The 17,234-nt window shown below is 50.4% G+C and overlaps 1 protein-coding gene across 1 annotated transcript in view; it reads left to right on the top strand.

The window, feature by feature from the left end:
* CARPB (Carbonic anhydrase-related protein B) overlaps positions 1–17,234 on the top strand; it is a 258,110-nt gene that overhangs the window by 152,332 nt on the left and 88,544 nt on the right. Inside the window, exon 4 of the mRNA XM_065430086.1 lies at positions 16,223–16,420. Within this exon, the coding sequence (XP_065286158.1) occupies positions 16,223–16,420 (198 nt within the window). The remainder of the gene's footprint in view (positions 1–16,222; positions 16,421–17,234) is intronic.

Raw genomic sequence — 17,234 nt, 5'->3', positions numbered from 1 at the left:
GTTATCCTGCACCTAAATTTCAGCACACGATCTTTACTACCCCATCAAAATGCAGCCGCCGCAGACGGGAATCGTGCCCGCGACCTCGCACTCGTCCTCGGAATGCAATACCCACTGAGTCACTAGGGTAGGTTTCGGAACAGGGTAATAACAAATGGGAGAACTTTGACCGCCTGGGGGCGTCGCGCGCACTCTTGAGCGATCACTCAGGAGACCCTACGCACTGAATTTTGGTACTATACCCCCACACCAGCGCATGGTATAGCAAACCAGAAACTCGGCTCTGTGGTAGTTCCAAGCCCAGGTATGGCGGAAATTCAGCTGTTTCGCCGACACCGGGCCACGTGGCTATTTCAGGACGGTAGCGCAAGGCACGCGGTAATTTGAACTTCGGAGGCTTTCTTTATTCTCAGTGGGAAAAAAATGGTATCCCTGCAACGTCATTACGCAAAACACGCCTCCCGACGCACAACGGCACACGTCGTAGAGCACAAACACCAGAAGAAGCGAAAAATGTCTTGTTGCGAGACGTACGACTGGAAAAGTGGGCGCTAAGACAGACCAGAACTCCTACTCCCCCCCCCCCCCCCCACCACCACCACCCCCATTCCCCCCAGCCCTTTCAACAGCTCGTAAACCTCGTCGTTTCATCAAAGATGGCCGGAACGTATCGTCGTAAGTTAATCGATCTGAGTGGATCGAAATTGTCTGCAAGTGCGGCTTCCCATACTAGTAACCACGTCAGTTCTCACCGAGCGCGATTATTTCTCTTCGTTAGGTAAAAATATAAGTAGCGAACACGAAAAGTAGCAGCCAGTTCCAGCATAGACGCTTCTCCTTTCGCGTATTCGGGAGAGTCAAGATTCTGTGGAGAACTGGGAGATGGCCGACGGTTTTACTGCAGCAAGCAGGAGCTGTAGTGCACATCAATGTTAGAGATGAGCAGGGGGAAGTCATCGCGGTAGAACGATATGAGGGAATCGAAGGATCCCCCGAAATTGCTTTATGATGCTGGCTCCCAAGAGGTAAGCGGTATCGGCGATGCCATCACCTTGCACCAGCTCCGTTTCGGTTTCGCCCTTCCGACAGTGCCGCGACTTCGACGTATATAACGAGGGGAGGCGTTACAGGACCACTTCGGCTGAGATAGCAACGAAGCGGGTCAAGCCCGTCGGCAAGTAAAGGTTGACGGTGGGCGTGGGGATCTCCTCTTCGCGAGAACAAAAGAACAAAAGCTCCAGGATATCGAGACATGAAAAGATGCAGGGGACAGACCTTACGCGGAAGCACCGACACCACAGCACGTCGAAGGTAAAAACAGGAAAAGAAGAGAGAAAAAAAGAAAAGTCTAGGAGAGAAGCTACAGTGCCGAGAGGTATACGAGCCGTGATTTGAGGCAACGACAACAACTCAAGCGATGCGGGGCGCGGACGGTCTAGCGCATATCTACAGTGCGGTGCGTGAAAGCAGGAACCAAAGCTTCGCCCAACAGTTTGCCTCCTTTCACGCGCGTCGGTCTTTTCTTTTGGCAAGGGTGCTGATTGGCGCAGGGCCGATCGCGATCGCGCAGCTTTCTCCAGGGCCTCCTCAGCTTTCGCGTCGTCAACACATCGTCTCCTTTCTCGCCCCCGTTGATGCTCCCATTATTATTTCGCTTTTTGTTCGTTTCTTTGTGTACGTGCGTGAGTGTGTGTCGCGGTCAGCAGTGTTGACCAACCGACGACAGACGACACGGTAGCGGCAGGCATCGGGAGTTCTCCCTCGAACGGGCAGGTTTTACTTCGCGCATTCCCTAGCGGCGGCGGCTGCGGCGACACGATGATCGGGAAGTGGTGAAGTTGGAAATGATTGCCGCCCGATTTGCCGCAGAGAGCTGCTGCTGCTGCTGCTGCCGCCGGTTGCGGCTGGCGAGGCGGGCCGGCCTGTGAATGGGAGGGAGGCGCGTTTCCAGGCGGCGTTGGCGCGGCTTCCTTTCGATCGGACGCGGCGCGCCAGCTTCGGAGCCGGTGCGGTCGGCTCCGAGGTGTTTCCGGAGGGAATCTTCTTCCTCCCCGCCTTTAAATCCGCCAGGTCATCAAGAGGCTCTCCGTCCCAAGTGCCCTGATCGAGTTTTGATGGCGCCTTTGTTGCTTTGTTGGGGCGCCCGCTGTGTGGACGGCCTTGCTCTCTCGACCGGTCGCGGTAGCGCCGTTTGAGAGCCGAGTCCGCCTGTATAGGGAGGATTGTCGGTGATGCGCGTTATTTTCCGAGACTGCCTCGTGGATGAGTGGACGGGGTCGGTTAAACCCAGTGGCGAGTGCTGTAGAAATAAAGAACGTCGCGGGCCGACCACTCGTTTGGGGGAACGTAGACGCTGGTTGGCTTTTGTACGGAACCCGGGTTTATTGAACATGGGGGCCTTTTGGTGTGAGGCTCAAGAGTTTAGGCTACGCTAGCTCCTTATAGCTAGCTAACTATAGAAACAAGCTATGTCAGCTTCTCTAACGGGGAAAAAACCTGCGGCTTCTTTTTTTGTGTGTGTGTCGTTATGGCTCTCGAGGAACTTGCGTTTAATTGATCACGTCAGTTGATTGATTGAGCTATTGGGTTTAACGTGCCAAAGCAACGCTGTTGCTATGAGACACGCCATTGTATAGGAATCCGGAATAGCCTTATCCACCTTGGCTTCAATAAAGCGCACCTAAATATAAGTGCGCGAGTGTTTTGCAGCGAAGCTGTATACCTCCACCCCCCAAAGCATTTGTCGTGCCCGTGGCCAAAAATAACCTCTGCGTGTGCCTATCCCTGAGGTAGTGCGTTCGTAGGCTAAACTTGAAGCAAGATGTGTGCATATACCTTTCAATCACACATACAGCCTATACCACATAGGTAGTTGTGATAAAGAAAAGCATAAAACACGTCTCGTGTCAACACGACGGATGATAAGGCGGTCGTTAACAATGGGAAACGCAGACTGACTGATAACGACATTCGCTTGTAACAGGGGGCGTGACATCAATACCCTTACAAAATATAAAGGGCAGGTTTGTGACATCACAGTGTGTAACACATGACGTGGCGTCCCTACATTACATGTAGGATACAGAAAGCCTGCCTAGTAAGCAGTGGTGGCGTAGCTAGGTCATCTGGCACCCGGGGCCTATAGTTATTCTGTTACTCCTCCCCCTCGGGTGTAGTCGTGGAAGGCGAGGATATCAACAAATTCCGGGTGTCTTCAGACGTATATGACACCCCCCCCCCCCCCCCCCCATTCACTGGCCCCTTGCACCCGGGGCCCACGCCCCGTTGCTACGCCACTGCTAGTAAGGTCTTGCATTTGTGCTGTAACAGTGCTGTTGGAAGGCCACGTATAGTGAGGACTCCTGAAGAGCAGCGTGCATGTAAGGAGCGGCGAAGAAAACAGAGACGACATGGTGAACCATGGCGTCGGGCTCGTGCCACGATGAACATGGTGACCAGGGTGACCATGGTGACCAGTGACCAGTATGACCAGCGAAAGCGCCAAGCATGGCAGGATGATGACAGATGTCGTGAAGCTGAGAACGCGGCCAAGCGACGAAAGTACAATGCAACGAACGGTTTCAAGGGTGCAAATTCTAAATTTCAGAAGAACATTTCTCCATTTCTCGACGCAATAGTCCTGCGGAATCCCGCAAGGTGGAGAGAAGTAATTAATAAAGGGAAAATCAGACATCCACCCGTTCATAACAATTGCTACGAAGGAAACCCATACGTGTTCCTCGAAAGAAAAGCCTCACAGTTGAAGAAAAATTCGTCCTGGTCTGGGACTCTAACCCAGGACCACCGCCTTTCCGGGGCAGCCGCTCTACTATCTGAGCTAACCAGCGGCTAGCAGATGGCAGGGCCAAGTCGAATTTGTCAACAACTCGAAGCAAAGGCAAGCGTTTGACGTAATAGTTCTGCGGAACCCCGCATTGTGGAGAAAGGTAATTAATAAAGTGAAAATCAGATGTTCGCCCGTTCGTAGCACAGTTAAAGTCCTAGAGCTGGATTACTCCACGAGGCGAATATTTCTTGCACGAGAAGACTGAAATGCATATTTGACCAATTGACAAACTTTATGTAAATTACTTTTTAACTGAGTACTTTACGACACATGCTGTAATTTACGAATTGTAGCCGGTAATTTTTCACCCACATACCACATTTCAGTGGGCGCGATAACGCTCAGGTGCCTAGATTTAGGTGCACGTTAAAGAACCCCAGGTGGTCCAAATTATTCCGGAGTACCCGCTACGCGGTGGGCCTCACAATCAGATTGTGGGTTTGGCACGTAAAACCCCATAATTTAGTTTCAACTTTTGTGTTTCACAGCATTAATCGGCGTTTTGAAGAAAAAAAAGCAAGAGGAAAAACCGTGCATATTTAGAGCAAGTTTACCAGCGCACATGCTGGAACCGTGGCCATTCTTAGAATTCATTCCAAGTGGACACGTCTTAACAACTCACCGGCTAAAGTTCGTAAAGTGCAATATGTGCCGTGAAGGAAGTAGTTGAAAAACTTCATTAGTGAAATTTTGTTATTAGTCACTTATGCATTTCGACTTAATGTGCAGGTAATGTCCACCTCTTCGAACACGAATCGAGGATTAGAATCCTGCTATCTGCCATAGGCAATTTTTCAGAATCTTGTGTCGTCCTGGAAAGAGCAAAGCAAGCTTCGTGCTTCAGTCTTTAGACAGAAGGGTGAGGATGTTTTCAACTGGCCTCCTCACAAGAAAAGCACGAATACTAGCTTCCGACTACTTGAATATTAGTGAGGCTACCAGCTGGCTTGTCACAGTAGAAATGATTAAGCCTGACGTTTCGGTGCTTCAATGAGCTAGTGAAAGGAGTACTTTATGTACATATGGGCGCTGAATGGTCTCTCAGACAGCGAAGGTGGAGTTCTCACAAGCAACAGTTTTTTTTCCTATCCCTTGAGGATGCCGTAACGAAGCTGCAAACAACTAGAGCCCAGCATGGCTGTTCTTTTTGTCCGTTTTAAAAACCTTCTAGCAGGCGTGTGAGACTGCAGAATCACTGACGAAACACCAGCGTATATATGGCTGCCACATTTTACCATAAAAGAGGCTCCTGCCCCCATGACGTGCCCCATCCTTTGGACAATTATTTCGGTCCTTAAACTCTCTATATGCCCAATAATACGTTGTCTAAATTTGGTGTGCGGACTTGAAGACCGCCTCACCACCCGTATTTTGGTTGTTGCGTCTTTTCTCGCTTGCTTAGGCTACACCCTTGGTAATAGCGGCTGTCCCGTTAATGTAAAAGGCCAATTTACTATAATATCTGAGCCTGTTTCCCGGTTCACTGTCTTTTGAAGCTACATTCAGTAGGACGCTTTAGTGAAGCCCGCTGAATGATCCCCATTTCCTTTTTTTGCCTTCCCCAATTTTTTTCCCTGCCCGTATATTCTGCGCAATATGTGCTGTATTTCTGGAGCACGTCATTTCAAACCATCGCATATTTTTCATGTCGTTGGTGTTTTTCATTTCTCCGTGGTCGGCGCGATGCCCTAATTCGTGCGATGTTGATAATATCTTCGACTTCCACGGTTAACCCTCGTCTTCAAAAGTTTTCGTGTGCATCACACACAACCCTTCTCGCAAATTAACCCTGCAAAATTTCGTTCCGATTCGGCATTTACTTCACTAGACGCGTAGACTCGCTGAGCCCAAAGATCTTTTTTAATTAGTTGATTATTCTTTTTGCGATCAGTCTTCTCTTCAAGCTTATGAGTGACTGCGCTTCAATATGAGCGCGACTTAATAACAAACGCACACTTTCATCGCGACAAAAATAGGTAGGTGCAACGACAGGTCAGCACGAAAAAATCACTAGACATCAAAATTAGCTGAAATTCCCTACAGAGTGTCCATTCTCCAGAAGCATGAACACTGCGGGACGTAAACTACAAACAAAACGAAAACAAAAGTAAGAAACGAGCCGGGTGATGCGGTCAGACTTGGGCGCGTTTCGGAATTTAATTACAGCCACGCGCGCGGCTGTGCCCGCCCCAAAATCTCGAGCTGCCTCCAAGACGGCGTGAGGGAGGGGAGGAAAGTCGCCGGACGAACACGCCACAGACCAACATACGAAACCCCTTTCTCCCTAGAGGCCGGGGAAGATGGGGAGAGGCCAATAGAAGAGGGTGCGTTGAGAAAGAGAACGTCGTCGGCGACGACGGGGGGCAGCCGACGAACGCAATCGCGCCTCGGCGCGCCCGCGTGCCAAGGCGCCGAAGACCACCCGGGGTTCGAACTTGCGTTAAGTGGATTAGAGCCTCGACTTCTTCACCGCCCTCGCCCTCCTCAAAGCCTCGCACTTACAGCCTCCACCTCGCTTCGTCTCGTGCCTCTGGGCGCCGACCGGCAGCGGTCGGTCGCTTAGCGATACAGAAGACCCGTTATGCGTGCGCAGGAGGAGAGAGAGAAAGAGAGAGAGAGAGACAGCGGGAGACACCTCCGCTCGCTATTTTTTTCCGGCCGCCTTCCCGCGGGGCAATACGGACGCTTTTAATTGGCTTAATTAATCAACGCCCTCATCCTCTTGTATCCCTCTTTTCTCCGCGCTTCTTACCCTCCCCCTCCTCGCCCTTTGGGGAGGCGACGCTAGAACCACAACAAGCTCGCCGCGGCGTCAGCGTCGAAGGCGCGCGGCGTTTAGCGCCGAGAGCGTCACGTGGAGCGTTCTCGCGTTGGTTCCGCGCAGGCAGCTTGCGATGCTCGCGCCAGTCGGCGACCGGGAGCCCGAAATAAGCGGCGGCAGCCGGGTCCAGTGCTGAGTGATGACACGAGTTCTCACTCTGCCTTTCCGCGTACCCCCCTCCCCCTCTCTTCTCCCCCACGTCCCGCCAGCGGACCCCTGAACTGCGTCCGCGAGATGCCTAAATGATTCACGATAATTACGGCTTAACAACGCCCGCTCACTCCATGCAGCCACGCTTGCGCGCAGGCATTGAGCTCGGCACAGAAGCGACGGCGGCGGCAGAAAATGGAGAGACTGCAAGTTGCCCTGCGTTCTTCGTTCCATCTCTCACTACGCTTTCGTTTCTTTCTATTTCCCTTTCTTTCGTTGTTATTTTCTTTTTAACTTCTTCTCTTCCGTCCGCGCATTTGCATGTCAGTTTGAATGGGTAAGAGAACGTCGGAGAAAGAGAGAGAGAGACAGAGGACAGACGGGTGAAGTCGACTGAACTCCGCGCCACGAAATGAAGTGCTCGCTCGGACGAACGGCTGCAAACACTTGCCGGATGTGCGGTCGTCGGAGCGTAATAACGACGTCAGATTGAATGCACGGCGCGCGCGATTCAGCGGGTGTGCGTGTATGTCCGCGCGCGAGAACCTTCGAGGCGAAGTTTAGGCGCCAGTTTGCTCCCAGTGCTCGGTGGCTATAATGCCGCGCCCTGCCTGTGCACGAAGACCGCACCGGCTTATACAGCGCACACGGATCGGGCGGCCTTTCCTCGGGCTTTGCTCGCGTTCGCAGTCGAGCGAGCAAGCACGCGCCTGTGGGCGTACGTTTGTGTTTCTCGTCGCGTGATTTCGATGAGTGCTGACCCATTTCGAGGAAGGACATGGCCCTGTTGGGGGGAACGTTGAAGCCGTTTGTAGCAGCCAGCGTAGTCACCGAGAGGTTTGTTTGCAAGTGTGTGCTCAAAAAGTATCAGCTTCGGCCAAATGGAGGAGCACTGACAACGTCTGCAAAGTTTAACGATGCGCTTGGACTGTTTCGTTTGCGGTCTCTGCTCATGGGATTCAGCCACAGAGATGCTTGCCTAGCAATTCAAAAACTAATATAGAGTACACACGATAAATTGTGTCTGTTGTGTCGGACGGAAGCAGAACGTAGCGGCCGAGCGTAGACGAACGTTTTAGTTAGCCACCAACTTAACAGTGACGCGTGCGGACTTCCCGATTCCACAATACAAGCAAGAAGAGCCACGCGAGCTTGGTTACCGGCGATTTTAAGGACAATAAAAAGGTGATAAGGCGTGCGCCACTACAACGTCGCAAACCTAGCTGGAGCACCATCGCGTACAGGCACGTGACATCGTATCTTTGCGATCACACGGGCATATCAGTATCTCCCCCTTCTTTTGTGCGCCTTTCTTTATTCGAAAGCTTGCCCTCAGGCATAATACAAAACACGTTAAAAGTACACGAACAGATTTGACTCGCGCAAAAAAATCTACAGAGAGAGAGAGAGAGAAAGGCAAAGGAAAGACAGGGAGGTTAACCAGAGATTATCTCCGGTTGGCTACCCTGTTCTGGGGGAAGGGAAAGGGGATGCAATAGGTGAGAAAGAAAGAAGGATAAAAAAAAGGAAAAAGAAAAAAAAACCTAAGCACACACACACGCGGACACACGAACTATTTCTGTGGGCACTGTCACGCAACCCGCAAAGGCATTCCTAGTCTTAAGCAGTGTCAGCGTACAGTCCTGCGCCACACAGCGTACTGTCACAATTTGTCAGAAAGTCCCGTGTCTTTCAAGTATCGCAGCAGCGCCTTCATAGCGGATCGCGCTGATGTTCGCGTAGGCCAGGTTCCAAGGATCTTGTCTTCTGTCATTGGGCGCTTGTCCAGTTTGTCTAAGGTGGCTGAGAGGACAGTTCTTTGTAGGTTAAAACGAGAGCACTGACAAAGAAGATGCTCGATCGTTTCGTTGCACCCGCAGAAGTCACACAGTGGGCTGTTGGCCATTCCGATAAGGAAAGAGTAGGCATTTGAAAATGCTACTCCAAGCCATAGACGGATAAGAAGGGTGCAGTCACGTCGTGGAAGCTCGGACCGAATATGGAGCCGTAAATTAGGGTCCAGAGTATGGAGGCGTGCACTTGTGAAATCGGATGAATTCCACTGGGCTAATGTCAGGTCACGCGCAAGTGTGGCAAGTTTTTTCGCTGCGTCGGCTCTCGAAAGAGGAATGGCAACGCAGTTGACGCCGTCATGGGCAGATCGGGCAGCTGCGTCTGCTCGAAACGTGTACGCGGCCACTGTGCACCTCATGTAAATGTTCTAACGTGGTCTGCTTAAGGGCAAACGAGGACATGTTGGCTTTCTTCATGATTCCTGGGATGGTGAGGCGTATGTCAGGTCTGTGCAGGCACCATAAAGGTAAGGATGGTCTTGCTGCAGGCATGTAGTTCGATGGCAATGAGGGGCGATTGGCATCAATTAAACGACTGAAAGTTGTGTGTGGCCTTTCTGTGGGTAGAGCGGCAAGATGGTGAGAAGGTAATCGGGCAACGTGCCGAATATGCGCCCTGAGAGCGTCGGTTGCCAAGTACGTTGATATTGGGTGATCTCGAGCTATGACGATCGTTGCCGCTGTAGACGCACACCTCGGAAGACCGAGACACGTCCTTAGGGCCTGAGCTTGTAGTCCCTGGAGTACACGTAGGTTTGTTTTGCAGGTGTTGCCAATCACAGGGAGGCTGTATCTTGCGAAGCCGAGGAACAAGGCGTTATGCAGCTGCAGCATTGACCGCACCGAAGTGCCCCATGACTTTCCGCCGAGAAATTTGAGGAGATGTATTATTGTCAATAATCTCTTCTTCAGGTATGAAACATGCGGGCTCCATGATAGGTCTCGGTCAATAATTACCCCTAAAAAGCGGTGTTTTCGTGCATTTGCTACTGCTTGCCCATTGACCTTTACACTGTAACGCTTCATTTCCTTCCGAGTGAATGTAACAAGGCAGCATTTCTCTGAAGACAGCTCTAAGTTCTGTTTTCGCAAGTACAGAGATGTTATCGTAGCTGCCTTTTGCAGCCGTGCTCGTACCTGCAGCCGTGTTACGGCAGACGCCCAAATGCAGATATCGTCGGCATATATTGATACCTGAACTGTGTTGGGCAAGGATCGGACTAGGCCAACGAGCACTAGGTTGAAAAGCGTCGGGCTTAACACTCCGCCTTGTGGTACTCCACGGCACGTTTGGTGTTGAGTCGTGGCGCCATCCTCGGTCATCACGAAGAAATGCCTGTCGGTCAGATAACTGCACAGCCACTGAAAAGTGCGGCCACCGATTCCGGCTTCAGTAAGAGCATTTATAATGGCATAATGTGCTATATTATCATAGGCGCCTTTTATGTCTAGGAATAATGCAGCAGTGAGTCGTTTCCGGCGTTTTTGATGCTGAACGAATGTAACCAAATCGATGACATTATCTATGGATGAGCGCCCACGCCGGAAGCCAGCCATAGCATCTGGGTACACGTTGTAACTTTCCAGGTACCATTCCAGGCGAGTCAAAATCATTCGTTCCATTATTTTCCCTATGCAGCTGGCCAGAGCGATGGGGCGGTACGATGACAAGCTTAACGGTGATTTGCCAGGTTTGAGAAGTGGAACCAAGCGGCTGCATTTCCAGTCACGTGGAACCAAACCGTTGCGCCAAGACTCGTTGTAATGGTTTAGTAGCATGAGTCGTGCTGTCTGCCCAAGATTGGCGAGCGCCGCATAGGTAACCCCGTCCGGGCCAGGTGACGAAGAGCGCCTGCAAGTCGCCAGTGCCGCTTCAAGCTCCCCCAGCGAAAAAATTACATCCATGCGGGAATCCCGTGGCACAGGAGTAGCACATGGTGTAATTGCGCGTTGGAACTGCAAGCTGGAAAGTCTTGAGCAAAATTCTTCAGCAATGTCAATTTCGCTGCGACCTTGGTGCAAAGCGAGGGCTTTGAAAGGGACACGCTGTTGTGGTGATACGCGAAGCCCACGCACGGTTCTCCATATTTGAGATAATCGCTGACGTGGATCCAAGGACTCACAGAAACGTTTCCATCTTTGAGATTGTAGTGCATCGATGCGATGTTGAATCTACTTTTGCATCCGCCTTGCCTCTCGGAGATCATGGATGGATTTAGTTCTCCTGTATCTTCGTTCAGCCCGCCGGCGAATTGGTCGTAGTCGCTGCAGTTCTGCTTCAAATTCTGCATATTTCGGGAAAGGCTGGAAACTACGCGTAGCCTCTTGCATGGCTTTTTGAATTTCGTGTTCCGAACTTGAAGGGTTCCCTTGCTGACATACTCCCTCCATGTGCGACCGAAACGCCGACCAGTCAATTCGCCGGAGCGTCATGGAGGAGTATTTCGATAGTCCCTTGATCTTCAGGTACGTCGGAATATGGTCGCTTCCATGTGTTTCAATGTCTGTAAACCATTGCACGTTTCTTTCAAGAAGCCGAGAAACCAGGGTCAAGTCTAGGCAGCTGCTGTAGGTAGGCCCGCGTAAATATGTCGGACTACCATCGTTGAGGCAGTAAAGGTCGTGCTGTGTGGCAAAGGATGCTATTCGCCTTCCCCTGGAGTCCATCTTCAGGCTCCCCCAAAGCGGATGGTGAGCATTAAAATCTCCTGTGAGAATCGTAGGGTCGGGTGTCGCTGATAGCACGTCGTGTAGTCGTTTAGAGTCGAAGCCACTTGAAGGAGCAATGTACACAGCAACGAGTGTGAACGTAAGCATATTCGATTTCACGATTAAACAAACGTACTGGTTGTCGTCGTGAGGCGGAACTGGGTGCAACACGTAAGTCAGATCACTTCTAATATATACAATTACCTTGCTTACATCACCACAGGTAGAGGACATGAATGCCTCATAGCCAGAAATACGTATAACATTCTGCACGTTCGGTTCGCAAATTACAAGGATGGGAAAACGGTTTTCGAAGACAAAATGTCTAAAATCTGAAATTCTTGATTTGACACCACGGGCATTCCACTGCAGTAAAGATGCTTTCTTGACTTCCTTGTGGAAGGGCAGCGAGGGGCGGGCCATGGTGCTATGCGATGCTTTCAAGTACTGGAGTCAGCGCGTCCAATACTTGCAGTGCGCTACGAGCAGCTGGAGTGTCCATGTTCGTCAGTAGCAGACGCATGACATTCGTGAGCGATTTGAGCATGGCAATCACTTGTGAGTCCTTGTCTTGCATTTGGTCAACTGTAGTGACATTTGACTGTAAATGGCGAGTCATTTGCTGTGGCTCTGGCGCGTGGCATGTTCTCGGCAGTGCCGGCCACGCATCACTTGATGAAGCATGGCCACTTCTTTCGTTGACATTCGTGCTCTTACTCGAGACAGATGGAACAGCAGGTGGCGTTGCCGGACGAGACATTTCCCTTGAACCGGAAGAGGGTTCCATGGACTTTCGTTTCCGGGAGCGATGTCGCCTTATCGCTTCAGAAGCATCTCTGTGTGACGATCCGTCTCTGGCCATTTTTCTCAAGATTTTCTGCTCTTTCTTTAGGCGTGGACAGTCTTTTGAGGACGCAGCGTGCGATCCTTGACAATTTGGGCACTTGAGCTCTGTTGCACGGCAAGTGTCGGTGTCGCGATGTTCGGAACATCGTGGGCATATCGTTGTATTTCGGCAGACAGCACTCACATGTCCAATTCTTTGACACCTTCTGCACTGAAGTGGTTTTGGTACGAAAGGTCGTACCACATGACGAAAGTGGCCGACCTTTACATGTGATGGCAGGCAGTCACCTTTAAACACGAGCCTTACACAGGTCGACTTGCCAAGGCGCCGAGCTTGTAGTAAGGCAACACCATCTGTCGCAGGTTTGATTAAAATTGGCAGGTCGCTGTCGTTAATGGATGTGTCAACGTCATAAACAACACCGGCCGTTGTTTCGTTGTCTTGCGGAATGAGGTAGTGGACATTAATGTTGCCTAGGAGCTTCACTACCATCAAAGCATTGATTGCGCTTCGGTTGTGGACGTCAATAGCCAGGATGTTCTTTCGAGTGTTAATTCTGATATCTTTGATTTCTCCTGGGACAAGAGCCTCCAGAGAAACGGAAATCGCTTGTGGATTAAGGCGGTTGAGGTTGTCGGCGGGTGCGTCCGGCGCAAAAAGAATTGTGTGCGCCGATGGCCTGCGCTGCGGAATGACGGTAGACTTACTTGACGAAGACCGTCCGGTGATGTTTCTTCTCTTGGCCTTCCGGTGTACCACTCTTTCGAAGCCTTCGTCATCTGAGGCGTCATCGCTTGAGTAGGAGTACAGCGCAGTGTCCTCGCTGTCAGCTTGACTCGGTGGGCAATTTCTCTTCCTCGGGCCGGTACCTGACGAAGCAGTCACGTCGCGTCGGCATTCTGCCGACTCCACTTCCATTGCCGTGGCAATGAGAGCGTCGTCTCCCAGTAAAACACGGGAAAAAGCCGAAAATACTGCAGCGCGAAGGAATAGTGGTCTCTACGAGAATCACTTCGTCTTCGTCTCAAAAAATCTACAAGTGAACGATGGGCGACCAGGCCGAAAGCCTGTTGCCCGGAGGTGACGGAGACGGCTTAGATGAAGTCCTGGGCACGTCCACAGTAGGTGTTTCACTGTCACAGTTTGTATTTTTGAGTCGCAAAATGGGCACGATGCTCCGTAAGGACCATGGTACTGTTGTGGACAGAGATTGGTCACAGACGGGGTGAACACCACCCCGACACGCAGCCTCCTTAACGTAACCTCCTCTGGGTGGGTTATCCCACCAGTGAGGTATACCTCCCACACGGAGGTATGAGAGCTAGTGTCGGAGCTCGTCGGAGGTTTTCGGTTTCCAGGATCAGTCGTTCACAAGCGTCTTCAAGAAAATGTGGGAGTGGGTCTGTGGGCGGGTTGCCATATCTGCTTCAAGGAGACCCGGCAGGGCTGCTCGAGGCACCCACTGGACGCGTACGTGTCGAATATTCGTACTGGCCGCAAAACGGTGAATGCTATCTGAGAGGAGAGTGGACCTAGATACCCTACGTATGTCGTGGATGGCTTTAGTTGAGTCCGCACTAATGATGTACTAAGAATATGGAGCAGCTTGAACAGAAGGGAGCAACGCGGCCAAGCCGTCTCGTATTACGGCAAGCTTGGTGGCGCAGGATCAGCAGCATACGAGCACGTATGGCCTGCCTCTGGTATCAATGGGCACCAGAGAGCTTTTTGAATCATGGTGACATTAACACTGGCATCAGCGTATGCTACAGGAGTCGCATCGTCTTGATTATCGTCGGCACGACGAAGGTGGGCTATACAGACAACCAACCGGGCTATACAGACGACCAAGAGGCTTACTGTCACTTAATTGTACCCTATTCCACGGAGCTACATCGGGTCTCATAGAAGCTGGATTATCTATTTCATGTCTCATGTTCCGGGCCAGTGAAGCAGCCTATCGCTACAGGAGATGTTTTCATTCGCCCCCTCTGCTCCATCGAGGCGCGCTCGTGAAGTTGTGTCGCAGCCAATGGGAATTTCGGTGCCTTTTTTCGCTTATCCATACGACGGACGCCGGCTTCTTCGCCCAATGGGCCATTTGACGCTTTCGCATCAATACAGACGCTAGAGTCTTCACATCGTCGCTGATGCCGCCGGCGTTGCAGCGCTGTCGCGCTGATGGGGCATGTGCAGGTTTCGTGCCTTGGACCACAGTGCTTCTTGATACGCGTGGTCTGTTTCATTGAAAAAAAAAAGCATTGAAACGAAGCGGACGCACCGTCAACTCTGCGCCCAACCGCCTCGGTGGGGAAGGAAGTACTGCGGCCTTCCGCTACATGGGGTGAGCACACGCACCTACCAGCTTGCGCACCAGCGTTCCTGCTGAGACGTTCTGTGCATGCTTCGGTTTGAGTAGCATACGAATGTCAAGCTAGCATTATGTAACGTTTCAGTGGGTGCTGACCAAAGCCGACGGTCTCCCGTCGCTCTTCGCTTGCCGCCCACCCCCCTCTCTGCGGCGGCGCTCATGATGCCAGGCTGCTTTACAGCGTTCTGAGACGCAGTGGTAGCTAGAACATCGTACCTTGTGCCCAGCAGGCACTGTCTCGCGCGCTGCTTCGCGACAGCATGACGGCCCCGCGAATGATTAGAACCATGGTTAAAACGTCGTCCGAGGAGGTCAGGCGCAACGCTAAACCTTGCTATCACTGTCAGTGGTACGCCTCCTCGTGGGGAAACTGTCAATATTTTTTAGCTTTCGTGACACTGATGGGGAGTGACGTAAACTTACGAAATATGCGCAGGAACTTGACGGGAGTTGTGTACCAAGTTGTTCACCCGAACACATCCGCAGTAAAATTCATCATGTAAATATTGTTGACTTTTGGTATCAATTGATGTTTTCCCACTGTAAATGCATTGCGAAAGTTTCATGAGCTGCGTTTCGCTTTATATTTTGAAACGCTACAGTGGCGTGCTTTGTGAGGTACGCCGGGCCTTTATGGGAGCAAAACATTATGTAGGTCATCTAATGTATATGCTATATTTCGGAGCTTTCTAAAGCCAAAAGTCTTGCAGTGAAGAGGCAAGCTAAACTTTACGAAAGACCCCATAACCTTCTGGTAGCAAAATTAGCCTTTTAGCGGGAAATATTCTTTATTAGGGAGCTGCTTTTCCAATTAAAGTGTGCAACAACGTAACGTGGAAAGGCTCTGATATTGCTTTCAGAGGCGCGCGCTATGGAAATATATTATTGATGCAGATATAAAGGTGATATTTTATGATGAATTCAGGCATTCAAGATTAAAAAAAAAAAACATTCAGCATTTGTTTCAGTGGTCGCGTAAACATTGTCAACAGACTGGTGGCGTCTCCTCCGATGAGAGTTGGTTATCGCATTACAGCCCTGTTGTATGACTTGATGGGTGACATTTTCGTTACAATTTTCTGACTTTCCAAGAGATGGGGTCTACATCAGGTTCCCCAATCTGCATTCCCCTACATTTATTGCATAACTTATCTCGATTGGCAGAAGAATATGCATCGCCTTTTGCTGTTTTCTGTTTCCTCCCACCTATTTTTCAATTTGTAATAAAACCATGCACAAATTATCAGTTCTTTAATATAATATTACTATTATATGGAAATTGTTTATTTATTTACCTTGACTTTCTGTAACACTGCTCGCTATTTTATTGACTGAGAAGACAAGAGCATCGTTGTCTTTGTAGGCAGCAAGGAAGGAACCAAGAGGAGTAATTGAAATGCTGATGTTTTCTTGTTATTTTTATTACCTGCAACCATCTCTGAATCGGAAACCATCTCGGAAACACACAGGACAAGCGTTTTGTCCTGTGTGTTCCCTTCCTCGTCCGTTGTCGTTTGCGTGGTTACATAACGCATTCCGATATCGAGCACCAACTGGCCCGCCTCTCCCTGTTACATGTGTTGCTCGGCGGAACCTGACTGAGCGTTTTGTCCGCTCGTCGCAGATCAGCGGCATCATCACGAACACGGGCCACGGCGTCATCTTCCGCGTCTCGGACAGCCTGGCGCCGGGCCTCGCGGTCAACATCTCGGGCGGCCCGCTCTCCTACCAGTACCGGTTCCACGAGCTGCACATACACTACGGCCGCTCGGACGACCGCGGCTCCGAACACACCATCGCCGGGAAGCCCTTCCCCGCCGAGGTGAGCTTGGGAGAGGGGAGGCTTTCTCTGGGCGCGATTGGAGGTGCTGCCTTCCGCGTTTAACCGTGGTATAGAACTTTAAAAAAAGTTTTTCGCGTGTAGTTGATTAAGCTGGATTAGTGAATCACGCTTCCGGAATACTAAAAACGTCGTTTGTATTGTGCCAACTTGTTGTTTATTAAATTACGAGACTCGGGGAAAGTACCCACCGAAGGGTGGCTTTCTTGTGATGATTGGTAGATATCGCAAAAATAAATAAAATAAAATTAAGCGAATATAAACATTTGGGAAGCATATTTAGCGCAAGCGAACAAGGACATAAGAGAGACGACACCACAATGCGCTCCCTTCTGTCATTGTTCGCTGGCGTTAAATGTGCTTTCCAAGGCAGTTTACCAACACGGCCAACAAATGGCAATGTTGGAATATAAACAATGTGAGAGAAGCAAAAACAAAGAAAGAAGAAACAAAGGTATAGAGAAAAGAAAGCAGAGAAAGAATAACCTACCAAGTAACTGAAGCTTATTCTTCGACTATGTGCATAATAGGAGCAGTCTTAGTAAACCAGAAAACGCTCCAAGAACAAGGACGGGTGGCGACTCTACCTTCAAGTTCCCGCAACCGCATCACATGATATCATATATTTTGACAACGCTTTCTCAGAACTCGGATAAACAAGGATTGAATTGTGTTCCTAGGTAGCGGAGAACTCAACCTAGCAAGTTTAAATAACTGTTTTCCTTTGTAGCAGAAAACAATCCAGATAAACGAAACCACCTTGAAATTCATGACGTCAGATTGATGCACCACCACG

The sequence above is a fragment of the Dermacentor albipictus genome, chromosome 3, assembly GCF_038994185.2.
Source record: "Dermacentor albipictus isolate Rhodes 1998 colony chromosome 3, USDA_Dalb.pri_finalv2, whole genome shotgun sequence".
Lineage (NCBI taxonomy): Eukaryota > Metazoa > Arthropoda > Arachnida > Ixodida > Ixodidae > Dermacentor > Dermacentor albipictus.
This window is presented reverse-complemented; position numbering and strand designations above follow the sequence as displayed.